The sequence below is a fragment of the Hemicordylus capensis genome, chromosome 5 (genome assembly GCF_027244095.1).
Source record: "Hemicordylus capensis ecotype Gifberg chromosome 5, rHemCap1.1.pri, whole genome shotgun sequence".
In the NCBI taxonomy this organism is placed as follows: domain Eukaryota; kingdom Metazoa; phylum Chordata; class Lepidosauria; order Squamata; family Cordylidae; genus Hemicordylus; species Hemicordylus capensis.
The window spans coordinates 6,496,897-6,517,147 of record NC_069661.1 but is presented as its reverse complement, the minus strand read 5'-3'; the positions used below and the strand labels follow the sequence as shown (position 1 = coordinate 6,517,147).

The following is a 20,251-nucleotide window of genomic DNA, read 5'->3' as shown; positions in this document are numbered from 1 at the left end:
ACTCTGGGGACAGAGACCGGTATAAAATGGCGGCACAGGCTACAGCACTGCATGAGCCATACGCTGGAATGACCTGCCTATAACCTTAGTTTAAAGTTCTGAGTTTTTAGCTTTTTAAATAACTTTTAACTTGAAACATTTTTTAAAAATTTTTTTAAAATTCTAATTGTGGTTTTAGCCTGGTCTTTTAACTTGTTTCACATAGTTTGTTTCACTTCATTAGTCTTCTGTTACATTGCATCTATTTTATTAATGTTGTGAGCTGCCCCAAGCTGTAGTGTACTGGAGGGGCGGGATATATATAAATATTTTAAATAAATAAATAAATAAAAATAAACCACCACCAAAAAAAAACGCCAGAAGCCAATCTTTCTCTTAATTTTTTTCTTTATTAAAATACAACCGAGTTCCTTATACAAATAAAGGAATTTTTGTTGTTTCCAAGAAGCAATTCTTTTATCAAAAGAAAATCATTCACTGAAAAAGAAAAGTCAACACTAGCTAAGAGGCATGCATTTCAATCCCAACAGAGCGAGTGCAAAATAACTGTAGGCTCTTCCCTCTCCCATATGTATTCCAAGGAGCCTTCATGTTGCCACTTTAAAAACAAGTGTTTACCCCCTGGCCAGTTTGGTAAGGACCCCTTCGCTCCCTCCCACCCTCTTCCCATTCTTGCTACAAAAGTACAGCAGTAATTTGAACCAGCTACATTCCAAGTCACAAGTAGAAAAAAAAAAAATATCAGAGGGAGGCAAGGGTGGCAGAGAGAGACAGACCTTGCCCTCTTGCCTCCTACAAGTAATCTCCCAGTGTGTTTCAGATTGTCTATGCACAACATCATATCCAGGTTTGCATCACAATAGGGCACAAGTGTTGCAGGATTGGTGCCGTCTGTCTCAAGAGAATGGGGAACTAATGAATGTTCAATGGCCCTCACCCTGCCTCATGTTTCACAATTACCTGCATCCCCACAAAGGCTGTGGAAGAAAAGATTCTCCCAATTCAGCCCGATTTAGATATACACAAGGAATCAGCACACAATGATTCACAGTGTTATGTGTTGCAGAGAGCAACCATACATGAGATCCCTTGCTTCTCTCTTGAGAACATGACATGTCACAGCATTTTCTCCTGCAAGTCCTGGGAAAAAAATCCCATATGGACTGTTCCGACATTTTTTACTAGTCCACATGATTAGAAAGGGGACATGCCAAGAGTGCACCCATCGAGACGTCTTCTTGCGGACTTTGTGATGCCTGTGGACCAGTGGTCCCTGTAACAGCCGTTCTCAAATGTTGTTGACTATAACTCCCACAATTCCCAGCCAAAGGTCGCTGCAGCTGGAGATCCTGGGAGTTGTAGACAACAGCATCTGGGAATCCCTGTTACAGGGAACACTGCTGTGGACATCCCTTTATCATGTGGGGGGGGGGGGTAGGACATTCATCTAAATGGCCACACCATCAAACGGCAGTGTGCCCTGCAGGACAAGTTCCCAGGTATCTTGATGCCCTTCCGGCATGTCCCTTTATAATGAACAGCCCACCCCAGCGTGGTAAAGGGATGAACTGGGAGGGCATTGGAATGTCTGCAGAAGATGTCCCGCTCTTGGCATATTCCCTTTCTAATCACATGGGCCACTAAGGTAGCATCCAATCTCATCCAGAATTGGGGTAGTAGGGCAGTGATGAAAGGTGATCTCATGATGCACCTGAGCATTAATAAAAAATAGGCACCACATGACACAATCAACCTGCAACAACATGGAAAGACAACTCTATGAATTGCCATGGATTTAAGTTGCCAGTCATAGGGCTGAGAAAGGGGTAGAAAATGGGACGGGGCAAGAAATGACTTGAAAAGCCCATGTCTTCCTCTCTGTTGAATCTCTCTGCTTAGGAGAGCCTTCTCGTACATAAAAGCTGTGTTCCCCAGCATGGATAATAGTGCCAACATTTCAGCAACAAGTTATACATGACCTTTTTAAAAAACACAAAAACATGGAGAAATCAGTTCAAGTGGACTTTTTCAATAAGGTCTAAAGACAGTTTCGAGATTATAAACTCAAGCACTGAAAAAGGATCTTAAAGATTTAATTTGGCTAGCAAGCCCTGGAATGTACTCTACGGCCATTTTATATTGACAATTTCTTTGATGAACAAATCTGAAAACCTTGTTAATTCAAAACTTTTGCATCGAAAGGGGCAGGCAGGCATTAAGAACTGAAATGCACATCCAGAGTTGCTGCAACAAAGAGAACTGCATCTACTGCCTATACTGGAATCCAGTTTGCTACAAAACCAAGATTATGTGCTATCAGCACCTCCTGAGATAGCACCCATGGCTATAAAGAGGTAATAAGGAAATTCCCAATAATTGCACACATTCAAATACTGCCTTAAAACCCTGATCCAGTCTCTCACCATAAAGAGAGAATGATCTAGCAAAACAACAACAACAAAAAACCCCAAACAAACCTAGAATATGAACCTAGACTTCTGATCACAATAAGCCAAGCACCAAGATTCTCCTTGTCACTCAAGACACACCCAACTCAGGGATCTTACACTCTAGCACCGGGATTCCTAACCTTGGGTCTCCAGATGATGTTGGACATGGCCAAAGGTTGGGAATCCTCACCCTAGGACATCACCACTTATCTGGTGCATGACAGATTCATGCGGAGGGTGTGACCTGAAACAGCTCTTGTGATGTTTCTCTCTAAAGGACTGCAGACTAATGTGGACTGTATTCTAGGCATATGTGCCTTACGTACAGAATGCACACATATCTGATCTTTGGAAAACTCCTTGGGTCACGATACTGTCAAGTGTATTGAGATTAACTCAGTAGTATTGATGTCCAAGATGATGGTCGCTCCAAGTTATAGAGATGGCTGCCCTGGCATTGGCCATGCTGCCTCTAGCTTTGGTTTTAAACGCTTGATGAGAAAAGGAAGTCCTTGCAGTGGCCGAGTGTGAGTGGGAGGAACAGAGTCATACAGAAAAACTGTGATGGTTACATTACTGTGGAGGTGGCAGTCTGCTTTCCGGGGGAAAAACCAACCCACAATCTCTCTCCAGACTTAGCTTCTGATCAAGCAGGGGTTGGTAAATCTGAGACCTTGTGGGGTGTGTTTGGAAGGACTGTTCATCCACTGCATGGAGGCTACAGGGAAAAATCACCAATCTGCAAGTTTACTGTGTTGAAATCAACAAGGAAGATAGGCCTCAGAAAAATGCTCCTGTTTTGGCAAACTCTGTTTATATTAGTGGAGGTGGATTATGAGAATCCTATAATCTCAAAGGCATTTATTTACTGGCAAGGAGAACACAGCAGAGATACCCTCGTCTCTCTCGCATCCATTTCTTTGGCAAGAATCAAGCAAACAAAAACACAAAACAAAGAAAACACCCCTACCTACAGAGCTTATAATAAAAGCATTTGGTATTTACATTCCAACTGTCTTAACCTTCACAGTGGTATTAAAGTGCAGAGTTTATTCTGTCTATGACATACACGCTTCCTTAGCTAGTCTGTTTCCTGGAAAACCAAGCTGAGCTCAGCAGAAACAAAATATTTTTTTAAAAGAAGAAAAAGGCATGTGCAGCAGGAAAGGAGGAAGCAGGGGGGCGGGGGGGGGGCGGGGAGGGAAACACCCGTCTTGTTTCCTTCTGATCCAAGACATGTTTTGAGGAAGCCTGACTTCTCCTCTGCTACCCCTTTATTCAAGTACAAAACCAAACGCTTGGGTGTGTAAGGTGACTGGCCTCTTGACTGGTGCGCTGAGCTGCACAGAGCCGGTGCTTCGGGTGACACACTGAATGGAGAGCACACTCAAGGGATGCAACTAGGGGGCAGTGAAAGAGTGCTGTGCAACTAAATCGTAAAAGCAGGACTGGCCCTGGGGAAGAGGAGATCCTTTTCAAGGAGACGCCCAAGCTCCCATCTGCTGTGACTTACTCAGCATCTATGCTACACTCAGCTAAAGAACTGGCAACCTTCATGGACTGCACATACATAGAGCGCAGGATCCTTCTGGAGGACCCTGGAAAAAAGGCGCAAACAGGCTGCACAGAGCCTGCCCCCCAAGCCAAACAATTCACACGAGAACACCTGGGATGCGGCTATTTCCAAATGAGGGTCATTTCCCATTTACATGTGTGGCTGAAGTATCTACATTAAACTTTGCACAGGAAAATAAACCTGCCATTGCTGATAAGGTAAGACGACCCAAAGGTGTATGTATTGGTTCAGAGAATAGAGGCATGCGCAATACAGCACACGCCTCCATCCTCTGCAGCGAAACACACCGCCAACCAATCTCTGGGTTGCAGAGTTAATTTTTGTCTTCCCTCTAGAACGGAAAAGATTTGAGCGTCGTTTACAAACAAACTGGGCTCCCTTGAGATCTACATTAGCAGGGTCCAGCAAATCCACTCCCCTGTTAGGTTCGGCCCCTAGCTTATGCAGAGAAGTATATTTGGATAAATCTACATGCTACGATAAACCCGAGGCTGCCGATTAAAAATGGCAGCCTTGCACCAAATTCTTCTTCTCCTCTGTAATGTGTTGTAGAATTTACCCCTTGTCTTGGTATCGTCATGCTGTCTGTTTCTCCACTCCATATAACCGGCTGCTGCTGGTGGGTGCAGGAAAAAACACAGCAAATACTCCAAGACATGGGCTAGTTTTTACTACAGATTGCGTAAGGGGAGAAGTCAGAACATGGCTGCCATTTTGGGGGGCAGCATGGAGTTTTCTGCAACGTGTAGACCCACTTGCTTGCTTGTTGCCATTTTAAAAATAAAACACCAGTTATTACATGTGTAGCTTCTGTTGGCTTCCTGCACAGTCAGAAATCACTGACCACGCTGTATCCCTCCAATACACAAGATTCTGATATTTCTCAAGAGTGGGAATGCCAACATCACAGGCCCTAATAGCACCGACAGTAAGGTCAGAAATGAGGCAGAAAAGTGCTTGCACTACCTGCAAAGTGTACAGTAGCCTTGTTCTCATGACCGATATCAGGGACGGAGGAGTGCCCAGCCAAGGTCAGAAAGCTGTGTGAAGTGGTCATGTCAACTCACTCTCAGCTCCCACATGGTTGTGGAGTTCACAAGACCAACTGGGAAGCAAGGACGGCTCTCCTACCTAGCTGGGCATTTCCCTAACCTGGATATCGGACTTGAAAATCCACCCCCAGGCACAGCAATTCAAGGAGTGAGGCTCAAGCCCAGAGGAAAGCCTTGCTGTAAAGAAACCTTAAGGTCTTCCTTAGGGTTGCTCCCATGTCTGGACACAAGATATGTGCAGAAGATGTCTTGCATGCAAGAGTGATCAGCTTCCAGGCAGACCCGGAGGTGTCTCTGCTGCTCTCAAGGCTACTGGCTGTGAGCATTACTCCTTCAAGGCAAGCTGCCAGCCTGGGCATTCAGGCAAAAGAGCACACTCATGCAAGTCACTCCAAAGCTTTGGAACACAACGTGAGAAGCCACCCTGACCACCACCACCACCACCAGGGCTTCCCAACCTTGGGTCCCTAGAAATTGGATTACAACTCCATAATCCCTAGCCACAATAGCAGCCATTGAGGCTGGGGATGATGGGAGTTGTAGTCCAACCATATCTGGTTGAAAAGCCCTGACCAATACTGTTCAAAGGTGCATACCTTTTTGCTCTGTCCTGAAGGCTGCCTGTATTGTTCTGAAGACAGTCTACCCATCAAAGTTGTCTCCGTTCAACCTGCAGGTGCTACCCTTTTCTTTGGACTGTGCTCATTCATTGCCATTTAAGGGCGATCACTTTCCAACAGCATCTCTTGGCCTAGCAGCATTACTAAAGGGAATGGAACTTGGGACTTAGGAAGCAGATGGAAGTTAAGGAGAATTTGTTTCCGAAGGTGAACAGAAGCCTAGTCTATTTAAGATATGGTGCGGTACAACTATTCCTGTACTCCTTGAGACTGCAGGTGGGTGCCAGTGTTGTGTGTGTCACATTTTTAAATACGGCCCCACGGGCTGCAGGGGGAACATTACCCAGGATTAGCATTTCAGGCAGACAACTAGTTTAGAATCCTTTCCCCTGACATCTAAGGTTTTACATTCAGGCAATAATTTTAAAAAGGAAGGGGGAGCATTAAATCACGCTATTCCCTCCTCACTTGCTGTCCTAAGTGGAACAGTTCAGAAACAATTCTACCTTATCACCAGCTTGAACGTTCCTCTCTTTGAACAAACAAACTATCTACAGATGTCAACAGATGACTGAGCACAGCCTTCTTTGCTCTGCTCCTGACACAATCATGTTCTTTTTTATATCTCACGCCCTGAGATCTCTCCAGGGCTTTCCTTCTCTTTCTTGCAAATTGCTTTCAATGTCTTGCACAACAGAGGAACACTGGGTGGGGTGGGGTGGGGAGATTGACACCAATCTCAAAACCAGGTGGAATTTCTCACAGCACTTCAAAAATCTTGGGGCGGGCGGGGGGGCGGGCAGGCAGGCCAGCCAGAATACAAAACACACACAAATGGTAATCAGGAGCCACAGTATATAAAACAGACATCAGGAGCATTAGAATTCTTCCAGAAATATAATGTAATGCTTGTGGGGAGAAACAGGGAGGTTAGCTACAAAACTGGAAACCGTGCAGAGACAAAAACAACAGAAATGCAGCCTAGGCCAGAAACAATGCCCCAAACCACAAAACCCCAATGTTCACTTTGTACTGTACATTAAAAAGTAAATACCAAGAGCAATCAGAAGAGATGGAGTTCAAGGGCTAGAATCAAACAGAAGGGTGACTGAATATAGCAGGAAGTTTTATGAAAGAAAAGAAAAAGGGAGTAAGCAGCATGGAAGAAAAAAGGATGAAATCAATGGGGAAGGTACAGCACAAGTTAACACTGATTGCACAAAACCCCTCTTTCAAGTCTCTTGAAAGAGCAGGCATCCAGAGCTAGGGTATGTATATGCAAAATATATACACAAATCTAGATTGGTTATGTATATATGTACACACACTGAAATAGAAGGAGGATTCAAAAGTGTTGCCATCGTGCAAAAATCTACTGTTCCATGTTCTGACCACCTGCAAAAAAGAAAAAGGAAAAAAAATCCCAGTGTTGGCTTGGATTGTTCCCAGTTGTCTTTGGGCAACGTTGATAAGAGTTTGCTCTGAATCACTGTGTGCGTGAATTCGGATTTGAACGTGACAGAACACAACACAGACCTGACAGGCTCGAGCGAAATTGGTACAAAATCCCTTTGCTCTTTTGGCATCGACGGCTGCAGCTCCACTAAAGGAACTTCCTCATCTGCCCCCAACACCAGCAAGTTAAGTGGGGCCTGTCCAGTTGGAGTAGGGTTGGCTTAATGTGTTTTATATGAAGAAGCTGGGAAGCTGCAGTAAGGCTCCAAATCGCAATGGAATTCAGCAAAATCGGAAGAGTGATTGCGGTCCCCAATTGCAGAGGAACAGAATTCTGGGGAAAGGGGTCAAACATGTATATATATATAAAAAGGGAATCCCTTCCCCGAAAACAACGAAGCACGTGGCAATTCCAAACATCCGGTCTGGGGACTTCCATAAAGCTTGCTTGCCTCTGAGCTTGGAAGGTCACTGGTTCCCCTCCCCCCGATTCCCAACACTTGGGTGCTTGGTCTCTGGCAACATGCCTTGGGGTCGTGATTCAGCAAGACCAAAGTCACTGAGGTTTAAAAAACAAACCAACTTCCAACAAGCGACTCCACCAGAAAACAGCTTCCTTTCTGTTCAGAAAAGCTGCGGACTGTTCTAAGGCCCAAGGTCTGCTCCTCCCTAGTGCTCAGCATCCATCGCATCCAAGTATTTCGCTTCAATGATTTTGGGGAGCAAGTTATACCTGCGGGGAGAGGAGCAAGGAGGGCAGTTAGTTCCAGGTTGCCATGCACACAATGCTTCCAACTGTTTTTCTCGCAGACTGCAACACTCAGTGCATCTTAACACCCTGCATTGCAACCTACTGATTAGACAAATTCATGAAGGACAGGCCTCTTAATGACTATTAGCCAGGATCGGGTAACGACTTTTCCCATGTTTAGAGACAGCCTATTCTGAGTAGCAGTTGCTGGGCCATCAAGCAACAGGGAAGGGTTCCTGCTAGACTTGTAAAAGAATATTCTCCTGCATTGTTTAGTCGAGGAGAGAATATTTCCGACAATTATTCCACCCACTCTATTAAATGTATCTGAGAATATTCTTTTACAAGCCTAGTGCTTGCCTTCATGCCCTGCTTGTGGGCTTCACAGTTGCAGGGAATGGGGTTGTAGCTCAGCGGCAGAGCATCTGCTTGGCACGCAGAAGGTCCCAAGTTCGGTCCCTGGCAGCATCTCCCAGCGGTAGGGCTGGGAGAGACTCCTGCATGTCACCTTGGAGAGCTACTGCCAGTCACCGTAGACAATGCTGAGCTACAGGGACCAAGGGCCTGGCTCAGCATAAGGCAGCTTCCTATCTTAGCATCTGGATGGCGACCGTGGGAAAGGGTACATTGGGCTAGAGAGGCTTGGTCCGATCCAGCAGGGCTCTTCCTAGAGTCTTGAAAGGCAAAACTCCCCAAACACACCCCTGAATTATTTATTAATCACAATTTTTATTCCACCCTTTTGTCTCAGGGTGGTTGAAGGAGTGTAAAAATAATTTAAAAATCATGTTTTATTCCATATGAATGGAATATCGTAACACTTAAGAATATAAGAACAGCCCTGCTGGATGAGGCCCAAGGCCCATCTAGTCCAGCATCCTGTTTCACACAGTGGCCCACCAGATGCCGCTGGAAGCCCACAGGCAAGAGGGGAGGGTATGCTCTTTCTCCCGCTGTTACTCCCCTGCAACTGGTGCTCAGAGGCATCATACCTCTGAGGCTGGAGGTGGCCGATAGCCCTCCAACTAGTAGCCATTGATAGACTTGTCTTCCACTTGTTGCAACATCATCATATTTAACTGATATTGTTTTGATGTTGTTTTTACAATATTGTTTTTTTAAAAAATTATATTGTTGTGTTTTAAATTTCTTGTTTTTGTTTTTCACTAATGTTTTACCTTTGTTTTTATCTTGTTGTAAACCGCCCAGAGACGTAAGTTTTGGGCGGTATAAAAATATGTTAAATAAATAAAATAAATAAATCATCGTTCAAAGCAACAACCAGAATATACAGGGGGAAAGAGCATTTAGGAAAAGAAAGAAAAAGAAGGTCGCATTAGATTTCCCAGCTGCATGAATATTAACTTGCCCCAAAGGCCCTTCAACAGCAGCTATTTTTTTCTTTCACAGTTTGCTGAAAGGTGGGCAGTGACTTGAGCTAGGGGGATGGGTCTCCCTCAGGGGGGCTCTCCACAGTTGCTAGAATTTATTCAGTTCATTCGCTGGGTCTGCTCTCTGGGCTGCCTCCCACCTCGACTGCCAGCAAGACCACCGTTGGCAGAAGCCACCACACTATCAGGTGAGACAGCCCTTGAGGACTTGGTTGCTGCTGCCGATCATACCTGATGGGGATCATTCCAATCATGATGAGGGGAAAAATCATTTTCATGTAGGGCAGAGGAGACATTCCAAACCCACACAGAATGACGAGCTGAAGGACCTGCAGGCCTGTGAAGTAATGGATCTTCCTCTGAGGCACCCGGCGGATGTAATGCGTTGGAGGGTAGGCTGTCTGGAAGAGAAATGCTTGTTAGCACCCAACAAATCCCCATTCATCCATGAAACTCACTGGGTGACTCTGGGCCAGTCACGTATCTTTCAACCTAACCTACCTCACAGGGTTGTTGTGAGGATACACATAACCATGAACACCACTCTGGGCGACTTGGAGAATGAGCAGGATATAAATGTAGATAGGTAGATCTTGAAGGACTCTCGCAGGTCAGCTGACTACTCTATGGAAGCTTTGTCACACCAAATATCTATGCTGCAAATTTGTAATGGCTTGGTCACCCAGCGACTGCCGTGGCTTCTATCAAAAAATTCTGAATGGCCATATGCTGTGGTTGCCAGGGAGGGACTCTCGGCTGTGTCTCTGCCCTGTGGAAGGTGGGACAGGACCTTTTCGTCATTGGTGCCAAGAGACCTGGCCATTCACCCCTTTGAGACGCACTTTGGTTTCGGCTCAAGACAATTCTGCTTATATGTGTTTTCTATGCAGACACTCTCTGATCTGAACCATTATCATGCTGCTATTTAATTTTATTTGGCTGTTTCATTGTTTTCATTAATTTACTGTTCTGTGCTATTACTAGTTGTCAACTGCCCTGAAGGTCTTATTTGATAGAAGGCGTGGAGGGAAAGCCTCTCATAACAAAACTAAAATAGTTTGTGGAGGATGCTAGAAATTTGCAGTTAGGTCCCTAGCCCCACTTTCACAGACCTATAATTTCCCAGGGTTCCCCAGGGAGCGGGAATAACTGCCCGATCCGTTGAATGCCAGTGGAGATGTCCACCATAGTTAAGGATGTAGCCTGGAATATGAGCAACCCCATTTTAACACTTTGCCCAGTCATGAATTTCTAAGTGTGACTCCAGAGAAGTAACAGACTGAACAGTTTGCTTAATTAGCATTTAATTTATGCTGCTGTGTTTAAAGCATTTTTGTGACTGTGGCTTTGAAGTTTTACTACTGCTATTCTTAGTCTGTTTCCCCAAGGGAAGACACCATGTCTGTGAGCGCATATCCCCCTCTCTAATGCCTTTTACATTTATAGTCTGGTACAAACCAAATTCACAGCATGTGGGAGGGAGTCCTAGAGGAACCCAACAGGGTATATATTTGTCACCAAAGTACAGGCAATATCCTTTTTAAACTCCTGCTTTGAAAGTCAGATAAAAACCAAATTCACAGCACATGCGAGGAAGTCCCAGAAGCGCAGTTTTTTGCTGATCCACCATGTTGATTCAAGATGGCAGCCGCTCAAAATACAGACAACACCCTTTGTAGCTCATACGACAACTGGGATAGAAACCAAATTCACAGTGCATGGGAGAGGGTCCCAGAAGATCCCAATGGGGGTATTTGTTTCCCAATCTGCCATGTTATTTCAATATGGCAGCCACTGAAAGTACAGATGGCACCTCGTGGTAACCTATGTGCCAACAGTCCGATACAAACCAAATTCACAGCACAAAGGAGAGTTCCTAGGTAAGAGTTGCCATATTACAAGAAGCAGAAAGCAGGCCCCATTAGTTTGACTTAGAACTACTTGTTACCATTTCAAGTGCTGTTTCAAGCATTTTTGTGTATTTTAAACTATTTTATTTATTATTATTTATTTAAAATAAATAATATTTCTATACTGCCCTTCCACAAATGGCACAGGGCAGTTCTTGTTTTTCCACTTTTCTTTTATAAACCACCTAGAGTGGCCTGTTCGGAAAAGCAGGATGGAGATAGGTAGATAGATAGACAGATAAATAAAACTTGGCCACCATCCCACTGGCTTCCATTGGGAGCTACAGATCTTAAACATAAAGTCATTTGGGCTGAGGAAGTGTTTTGCATATCAGAGGACACCCCCCCCGCCGCCTTTTTTAAAAGTCAAAACACTGGTTTTGCACCCACTTATTTGCCATCGTAACAAAAAAAAAGTTCTGGCCAATCCGGCCAGAAGCACATTGTCAATGATTGCAGTGCATCCAAGTCAGCTTGTGACCAGGATGGCCACACTGGGACTGAAACTCTCTCTAATGCTGCCTGGTCCTGTGAATCAGAACTGTACTATACAAGGCCTAGTCTGCTATTCCAGCGAAGAAGGGGCAATAGCTTTCTGACCCATTCCACAGAGCCTTCTGGTTGTTCCCACCAAACATCAGAAATAAGGGAGAGGGCAGAATTTATCACCATAAGACCATAAGGTGCAGACAGAGGTAACATTTGCAAACTTCTCACCTAATTATTAATTATTTTCAATTATTTAATTATTTATTTTAAATAAATTATTAATTATTTTCAATTATTTTCTTAATTATCTTTATTTTTGCCGGGGCAGTGGGCGGGGTGGGAGAGAAGAAATACGCTTTTGGCGGGGAGATATGGATTATTACGTTTGGTGCTATGGTTCAGTACAGTGAGGGAGGGAACTCCTCAAATGCATGTGGATCCTGAGAAGAGCACTGCTGGATCAGACCAAAGGTCCATCTAGGACAACATCCAGCATCTTACTGTCACCAGCCAGATACATCTTTGGGGATTAAGCTGGTCTTGTGGTCGTGAGCGTGAATTGTCCCCTGGGCTAAGCAGGGTTCACCTTGCTCTGCATTTGGATGGGCAACTACATGTGAGCACCGTCTGCTGTAAAATATTCTCCTTAGGGGATAGGGCTGTAGCTCAGTGGTAGAGCATCTGCTTGCATGCAGAGGGTGCCTTGGAGAATCCTGCCAGTCAGTGCAAACAATACGAGTCGGATCAATGGTCTGACTTGGTATAATGCAGCCTCCTATGTGCCTATGCATCTGAGAAGCCCACAAGCAGGGCAGGAAGCAGGGTCCTTCCTTAATGTGGGGCCCCTCCCAGTAACCGCTATTCCAAGGTATACTGTCTTTGAACATGGAAGTTCCACAGAGCTGTCATGAATAGTGGTCAGTGACTGATCTCTCCTCCAACAATGTGTTTAATTCCTTTTCAAAGCCATCTGAACCGACGGTCACCCCACATCCCGTGGCAAATGCCATACACTGATGATTGTGAGGCCGTTTCTTTTCTCTGTCCTGAATTTATTGCCAATTTGGTTAGTGTGTAACTCCAAGTTCTGGTATTATAGGGGAAGGAGAAAAGCACCTCTACACTCAATGATCCTTTGTGCATCCTTTTATAAACCTTTATCCTAACCCCCTTTAACAGCCTGATTTTCCAAATGCAGGACGGCCCAAAGGCTGTTGCCTTTCCCAGGAGGGAATCTGCTCCGACCTCCTGGTCCTCTGGGTCATGCTTTCCTGCAATCAGAGGGCACAAGGAAGCCCCTTAATACACCAGAAAGCACACGTTCCCACTCCCGGAACGGTGACCGGGATTTCTTTGCTGGCTACCCTGTGGTGGCAGCCTGCCCAGCGTGATTCGCTGTGAGCCCGCATGGAAAACAACCAAGAGGGTGTGAGCGAGGGAGGCAGCAAGCTCATAAAAAGCAATCAGAGCCTCTTCGGCGGCTGCGTTTCCAAGCTGCGGCAATCAGCTCATGATTATGAGTTTCCTCAGGAAACATTGGCTGAGTGCTGCTCAGCCCTCGCTCCTTATCCTGTGTCGGCCCAGCTGCAGCCTGCTAGCCTTCCGCCCACGTTTACCTGCTCTTTCAACAGGAGGGCCACCCTCTCAAAAAGCTGGTTCCCATCGATGGAGGTCAGGGCGATGTACAGGAAGAGCCCGTAGAGGACCGGCTTTGGGATCAGCTGCAGCGGGAAAGGCAGGAGCAAGAGCGAGAGGCCCACCAAGAAGTTGGCCACCAAAGTCGTCAGCCGCGTCTCCTTCACACTCACGATCCTGGCCAAGGGGGAGAAAGCAGAAGTCGGGTTATGTGCGGTGCAGATCCAGCCAGAACAGGGATGTCAGAGCAACCACAGCCGCACAGGAGAGTCAGACCACTGGTCCGTCTGGCTCCGTTTTCTCAACTTTGCATCCCCAGATGTTGCTGGGACTTCAACCCCCATCACCCCCAGCCACAAAGGCCTTCAGGGATGATGGGAGTTGTAGTCCAACAGCATCTAGGGAGCCAAAGCTGAGAACTCCTGGTGCACACTGATCGACAGCATGACTCCACCATTTCAGGCAGGAGTCTTTCCCAGCCCTACCTGGAGATGCTGCCAGGAATCGAACCAGGGACCTTCTGCATGCAAAGCAGATGCTTTTACGCTAACCTACAATCCTTCCCTCTTGCAGGAGACCAAAGGTGCATCTAGTCCAGCATCCTGTTTCAAAACGTGGCCAATCAGATGCCTCTGAGCACTCACAAGGAGGGCATGCCCTCGATATACCTTATGCATATATTTCAGTGGTTCTCAAACTGGGAGCCTCCAGACATTGCTGAACTAGAGCTTCTCATCACCCCCAGCCACTGGGAACCACTGATGAACCACTGATATATATGATTTCTAGGACATGGTCTGAAGGTGCACAATGCAGCCATCTTGCTGAAGCTAAGCAGGCCTAGGCCTGGTCAATGCCTGGATGGGAGACTCCATCTATGCCACTTCTGAATCCCACCAAGAAATAGGTGGGATATAAATGCATTAGATATAGATGGATAGAAAGGATAGCGTTTGCGCAATATAGAGAGGGGCTTTGGGGTTCGACGCAGCTTTTTGCTCCCATGACGAGCAAGCAACAGAATGTATTTCGGTAAGATAATTTATACAGGTCACAGATTCTGCTTTCTCAGTGTACAATTAATTTGTTTTCTATAACGAGTACACGGGGATCTGACTTTGCTCTTGTTCTCTCTCCATCTTTGCAGCTCAGAACTAATTTAGTCCTCTCCAGCTTGCTAACCAAAATCTCTTTCAACAGGCCAAATCCTCCTTTCGGTCTTTTAATCCTCCCTCAGCAGCAGCAGCTACCTGTCTTCCAAAGACATCAATTTCCTTGGTTCCTGCAACATCGAAGGAAAATCAAAGAGGGGCTCAGCAGAGACAAAAGTAGCAGTGTCAAAACCCTCCCAAGAGCTTGTTACCTGCCCCAAGGAGCCAGACCTCTCAGTCGACAGAAGGATCACCCTGATTCTGCCACAAAAGGGAGTTGTGCAGAGCATAATTGATACGGAGGAATTGGGAACTTCAGCCCTGCTGTGGATTATAGGAGGCTCATGGACAAAGACCTGTGTCCAACCTGCAATCTCTTTTGCTTTTAAAAGTGTGTGGGCTTTTTGTGAGAGATTCTCAACAGGAAGGGAAGAAAGAACAGCAAATAGCAATGCAAGGCATTAGGGCCCTTTGGTGTATCCTTTTTCATGGCCCTGATATCAGGGGCAAGCACACAGTCCCAGGGAGGAGAGCTGGTCTTGTGGCAGCAAGCATGAATTGCCCCTTTTGCTAATTAGGGTCCACCCTGGTTTGCATTTAGATGGGAGACTACATGTGTGAGCAATGACTGTAAGATATTCCCTTTAGGGGGATGGAGCTACTCTGGGAAGGGTACCTGTGTGCTTGCATGCAGAAGGTTCCAAGTTCCCTCCCTGGCAGCATCTCCAAATAGGGCTGAGAGAGACTCCTGCCTGCAGCCTTGGAGAAGCCGCTGCCAGTCTGTGCAGACAATACTGAGCCAGATGGAACAAGGGTCTGACTCGGTAGAAAGCACCTTCCTGTGAATTCCAGTTGCTAGTGGGTGCCTCTTCCTCCCGCTTCAAAGCCACAAGGCTCTGGAGAGAAAACAAAAAACACTACCCTTGCTCCCAACTGGCTTCATGGTAAACATTGGAAGCTGTCATCTAGTGAGTCAGACCCTTCGCCCACCTAGCTGAGTCCCCACTACACTGACTGGCAGCAGCTCTCTGAGGCTGCAGGCAGGAGTCTCTCCCAGCCCTACCTGGAGATGCTGCCAGGGAGTGAGCTTGGGACATTCTGCATGCTGAACAAATGCTCTCCCACTGAGCTCTGTCCCCATCCCCAAAGGTGATGAGGTGTCGTCCTGTGGCACTATCATGAAGCCAAGCTTCTTGCCTTCATGCTGGAGTCTTGTGAGTTACAAAAAAAAGAAGAGGAAGAATCACCATACCTACCAACAACCATCAGCATGATTACCGTCACCAAGTTTCCCCCTTTTTAAAATTCAAAATATTTATACCCTGCCTCTCCAGTACACTACTGCTCAGGGCAGCTTACAACAGACACAATGTTAAGCAAGAAAAATTAATGAAGTTTAAAAAATTGAAGGACCAAGCTAAAGCCACATTTAAAACTACAAAATATGTAGGTTTCAAATTGGAAGTTATAAATAAAAAAGCTAAAAACTTCATTCCCTGCCCCCCCAATGGTCAAGATCCTCCCCGGCACCACCTCCCCAATCTATGAACCAGTCTCCATCAAGCCTGGCATGTTTGGCTCTGTACAAGAACAAAAAACAACCACACACACCCCTGGATGTCATGTTCCAAGGGACTGTGAAGGGCTGGAGCATCTGTTAGCAACCAGCAAAGCTTCTTCTGAAGTGTGCCCGAGACGTCATCTAGTGAATTAGGAACCATCAGGTCAATCTGCATCTATGGATTTGTGTACCAAATATCAATTTCTTGCATACGCACAGATGCCCGCTAGTGGGATACACATTTTTTGGAATGTACCCCTAGCACGGCAGCTGTCCCAGAAGCAGCTAATGTTAAAGGGAAGGTAAAGGTAAAGTGTGCCGTCCAGTCGATTCCGACTCTTGGCGCCCGCAGAGCCCTGTGGTTGTCTTTGGTAGAATAGAGGAGGGCTTGACCATTGCCTCCTCCCGTGCAATATGATATTATTAATTATTATTATTATTCATTCGATTTCTATACCGCCCTTCCAAAAATGGCTCAGGGCAGTTTACACAGAGAAATAATAAATAAATAATATGGCTCCCTGTCTCCAAAGGGCTCACAATCTTAAAAAAAAAAAAAACACACACAAGATAGACACCAGCAACAGTCACTGGAGACATGCTGTGCTGGGGGTGGATCGGGCCAGTTACTCTCCCCCTGCTCAATAAAGAGAATCACCACGGTAAAAGGTGCCTCTTTGCCCAGTTAGCAGGTGATATGATGCCTTTCAGCATCTTCCTATATCACTGCTGCCTGATATAGTACCAGCGGGGATTCGAACTGGCAACCTCCTGCTTGTTAGTCAAGCATTTCCCCACTGCACCACTTAAGGTGACAATGTTAAAGGAGAAACCAAGAAAGAAAGGATGCGTAGGTGGACGCTCTCACAAGGGACTGTCCCAGCCAGGTCATACTATGAAAACATTTAATTTCGCAACCATTGATTCCTGTGGCAGGGCTGATTCTGCAAAACCAGTCTTCGTCTGACACAGCAACACTGCCTCTAATACCTCTGGCCTTTCTATTTTCCTCTTCAGAGAACAATTCCGTATTTCTGAGAAAGGTGTACATACAATCACAACAGATGTACCCAACCGGGCTGCCCTCTAGTGGTCACAGAATTAACCCAAAATTCACTAATAACAAGACTGAGTGAATCTTAGTACAGTGGACCCTCGACTTACGAAGTTAATCCATTCCGAACGCACGTTCGTAGGTCGAAATTTTCGTAAGTCGAAAAGCGCACCCACGGAGGTCTGGAAACATTCGTAAGTCGAGGAAGCCGCATCTAAACCGGCAACGACTTCCGGTCATTTTTGTCGTTCGTAAGTCGAAAACTACGGATGTCGAGTAGTTCGTAAGTCGAGGGTCCACTGTATTAGAGAACCCCACCTACATGTTATGTGCTTCAAGATCTGCACAGATTCATATACCGTTATCCACATGTGTTGAACGCACGTACAACAGTACACCTCCCATCTCTGCCATATTCACACATTGTGTTCAGTGCACATACAATCTACGTACAGCATACACACATACAGGCTATTCACACATTACGCTGAATGCACATACAGCAGTAAGTTTCCTAAGCTGGAGGGCCCGGTTTGCCCAGCCTCGCTTTAGACAGAATAGGATGCAAAGAAGTCAACCGGGCTCTTTGTAGCGTGTCAAGAAGGCGAGAGGTGGCAGAGAAAGCCGGCTAGGGCCTTTCCAGATAAAAATCCACACAAATGCCTTTTCCCGAAGCCTTTGCAGTAACTAACTGCCACAGCATTTCTGCCACTATAAGGAGGCAGCCTGGATATTTTTATAACGAGAAAGAATGGAAGGGCTTGGCTATAGCAAAGCCGCACAGCTCAGAGAGGCTTAGCTGGGGCACGTACTGTGCCAAGGGGATTTCTGAGAAAGAAAAAGGGTGGGGTTTTGGTCACTGATTCACCGGTCAGAAAGGAAGAGTTTCAAATCTGAGCACGCCAGGTGTGTGCGCATGCGAAGGAGTGCAAGAGATACAGCCTTTTTGCTATTCAGCGGTTGGTTTTGAGGTTCAGTCCAGAAAATGGCAATACTGTACATGTGCCCAAGCCAACAGCCGGCCAGTGAGAGAATGCAACTCAGGGGCAGATGCAGGGAGGAGAGCTGAGGCAGCAAGCAGGAAGTGCCCCCTTTGCTAAGCAGGTTCCAGCTTGGTTTGCATTTGAATGGGAGACTACATGTGTGAGGACTGTAGGATATTCCCAGTATGGGATGGGGCCACTCTGGGAAGAGCACCTCTCTGCTTGCATGCAGAAGGTTCCAAGTTTGCTCCCTGGCTCCATCTCCAGACAGGGCTGAGAGAGGCAACCCCGGAGAAGCCGCTGCCAGTCCAGGGTAGACATCACTGAACTAGATGGCTCAATGGGCTGACTTGGTATATGGTAGCTTCCTATGTTCCTAAAGAGCTTGGTGGCGTATGCATTTTTAGAAAGATGCAGCACCATCAAGGAGAAGGCTGAGATGAGAGCAAAACAGCCAGCCTGCTTTCTTCAGTGCACAAAAAAGAGGGGAGCGGAATGGTTCTTCCAGAGCCCAACTTCACAGCAACATAGTCTTTAGGAATTGCCCCCAACTCTGTGGCGATATGGTGTGGGTCACCACTCTGGGCTGGGGGAGAACATTTGCGAGAGGAAAAGTTAAGGGTTGAGGAGAGCTCCCAGTGGCCCCCCCTCCTTAAAACCCTTGATGATGTTTGGGGATCTTCAGCTGGTAGGTATGAAAGCTTTGGTAGCCTGCCCCAGAGGCTCAGTTTCTCTCTGACCCATTGTGGATGGAGTCAACACCCTCAGGATCAGGGGTTCCCAGTCTTGGTTCTCCCAGTGTTGCTGGAGATGATGATGTTGTAACTCTCATCATCCCCACCCACAATGCCTGAAGATAATGGGAGTTGGGTCCCCAGATATTGTTGGGCTGCAAGTTTGAGAACCCCTGGTTTGGAATATCATACCATTTGCAAACCAACTTCAGAAATCAAGAGCATGGAGAGAGACAGACTTCTTTTTAGCGCTGCCTCTCAACTGTGGAACTCCCTTCCACTAGAAGATTGCCCAAACTCAAGAAACTGTGGGAGGCACTTCCCACCTTTTTCATTGTGGGGCGGCTTTGAGCAGCCAGAACTAAGCTGTAAAAAGCTGGAGCTATGCTCAGAATCTAGAGGGTTTCACACACAGTGTTATGTTACATCAATTTATTATTATTAATCCCTGCAGTACTTCCAGCATAGCTTTGGTAATCATTGCATTTACAGAGAGAGAGAGAGAGAGAGAGAGAGAGAGAGAGAGAGAGAGAGAGAGAGAGAGAGAGAGTCAGTCTAACTTGTCCACAGCCATAACTCAGTGGCAGAGCACATGAACACAGGAAGAAGGTCCCATGTTCCATGCCTGTCACTTCCACTCAAAGGAACTCAGGTAGCAAAACTTGGAAAGACCTGGAAAGCAGCTGACAGTTGGAATAGACCAATATGGCCTTTGGCCAATGTAGCATGGGGTGATGGAAGTCGTAGTTCAACTTCCATCCCAGGGATCCAAGTTTGAGAACCCCTGGAATCGACAGTCCAGGGCCACAGAGACCAATGGTTTGATTCAACAGAAGGCATCTTCCCATGTTCATGGTATGAGCAAGGAGTCCCATCCAAGGCCGCCTATGTCCACACCTACCATTCCAGCAACCAACTGGCCCATTTCCGTTTTAAATATTAGTTCATCTACGGTTGATTTGTCCAACCTGGAACCTTCCAACAACCCACCATCAGACTGGACCTTCCAACAAGCACAGCAAAATGGCGGCCGCTACTTACGTCTCATAGATGTGCCCATTCTCGACCCTCTCCTCCACATAGGCCAGAGCTCGGACGTGCATCGGGGAGTGAGGGAACGCAGCATGGATCCACGGTAGCCCAAAGATGGAAAGCCCTATGTTAATCAGAGCCACAAGGAGGAGGTCCCAGTGATAAGCAGTTCCCTTCACTAACCTGAAATAAACTCTTGTTAATACAGGTTTCATGGCACAGAAGCCAGGTCAGAACAACAAGTAGCTGAGAATCAGAACAGTCATTCAACACAGGGGTGGGGAGATGTCAGGCTTGTGACCGGGGCGGGGGCTGCCTTGGTTTCCACTAGATCCCCAAGGTCAACACCTGGGCTAGGTACAGAAACCAGACTCGGCAGGCAGTCATATACTTGGGCTGAGCAATCC

General features: G+C 46.4%; 1 protein-coding gene across 8 annotated transcripts in view; it reads right to left on the bottom strand.

The window, feature by feature from the left end:
* Positions 1–369: 369 nt before the first annotated feature.
* Positions 370–20,251, bottom strand: part of SLC4A11 (solute carrier family 4 member 11) — a 265,118-nt gene continuing 245,236 nt past the window's right edge. For 7 of the 8 annotated variants that reach the window (XM_053256951.1, XM_053256952.1, XM_053256946.1 and 4 more), the window contains 4 exons: positions 19,854–20,027; positions 13,311–13,506; positions 9,527–9,696; positions 370–7,886 (listed from right to left, as the gene is read on the bottom strand). In XM_053256951.1, coding sequence (XP_053112926.1) covers positions 7,823–7,886; positions 9,527–9,696; positions 13,311–13,506; positions 19,854–20,027 — 604 coding nt within the window. In that variant the 3' untranslated portion in view covers positions 370–7,822. The remainder of the gene's footprint in view (positions 7,887–9,526; positions 9,697–13,310; positions 13,507–19,853; positions 20,028–20,251) is intronic. The other variant, XM_053256953.1, reaches the window with a different exon arrangement.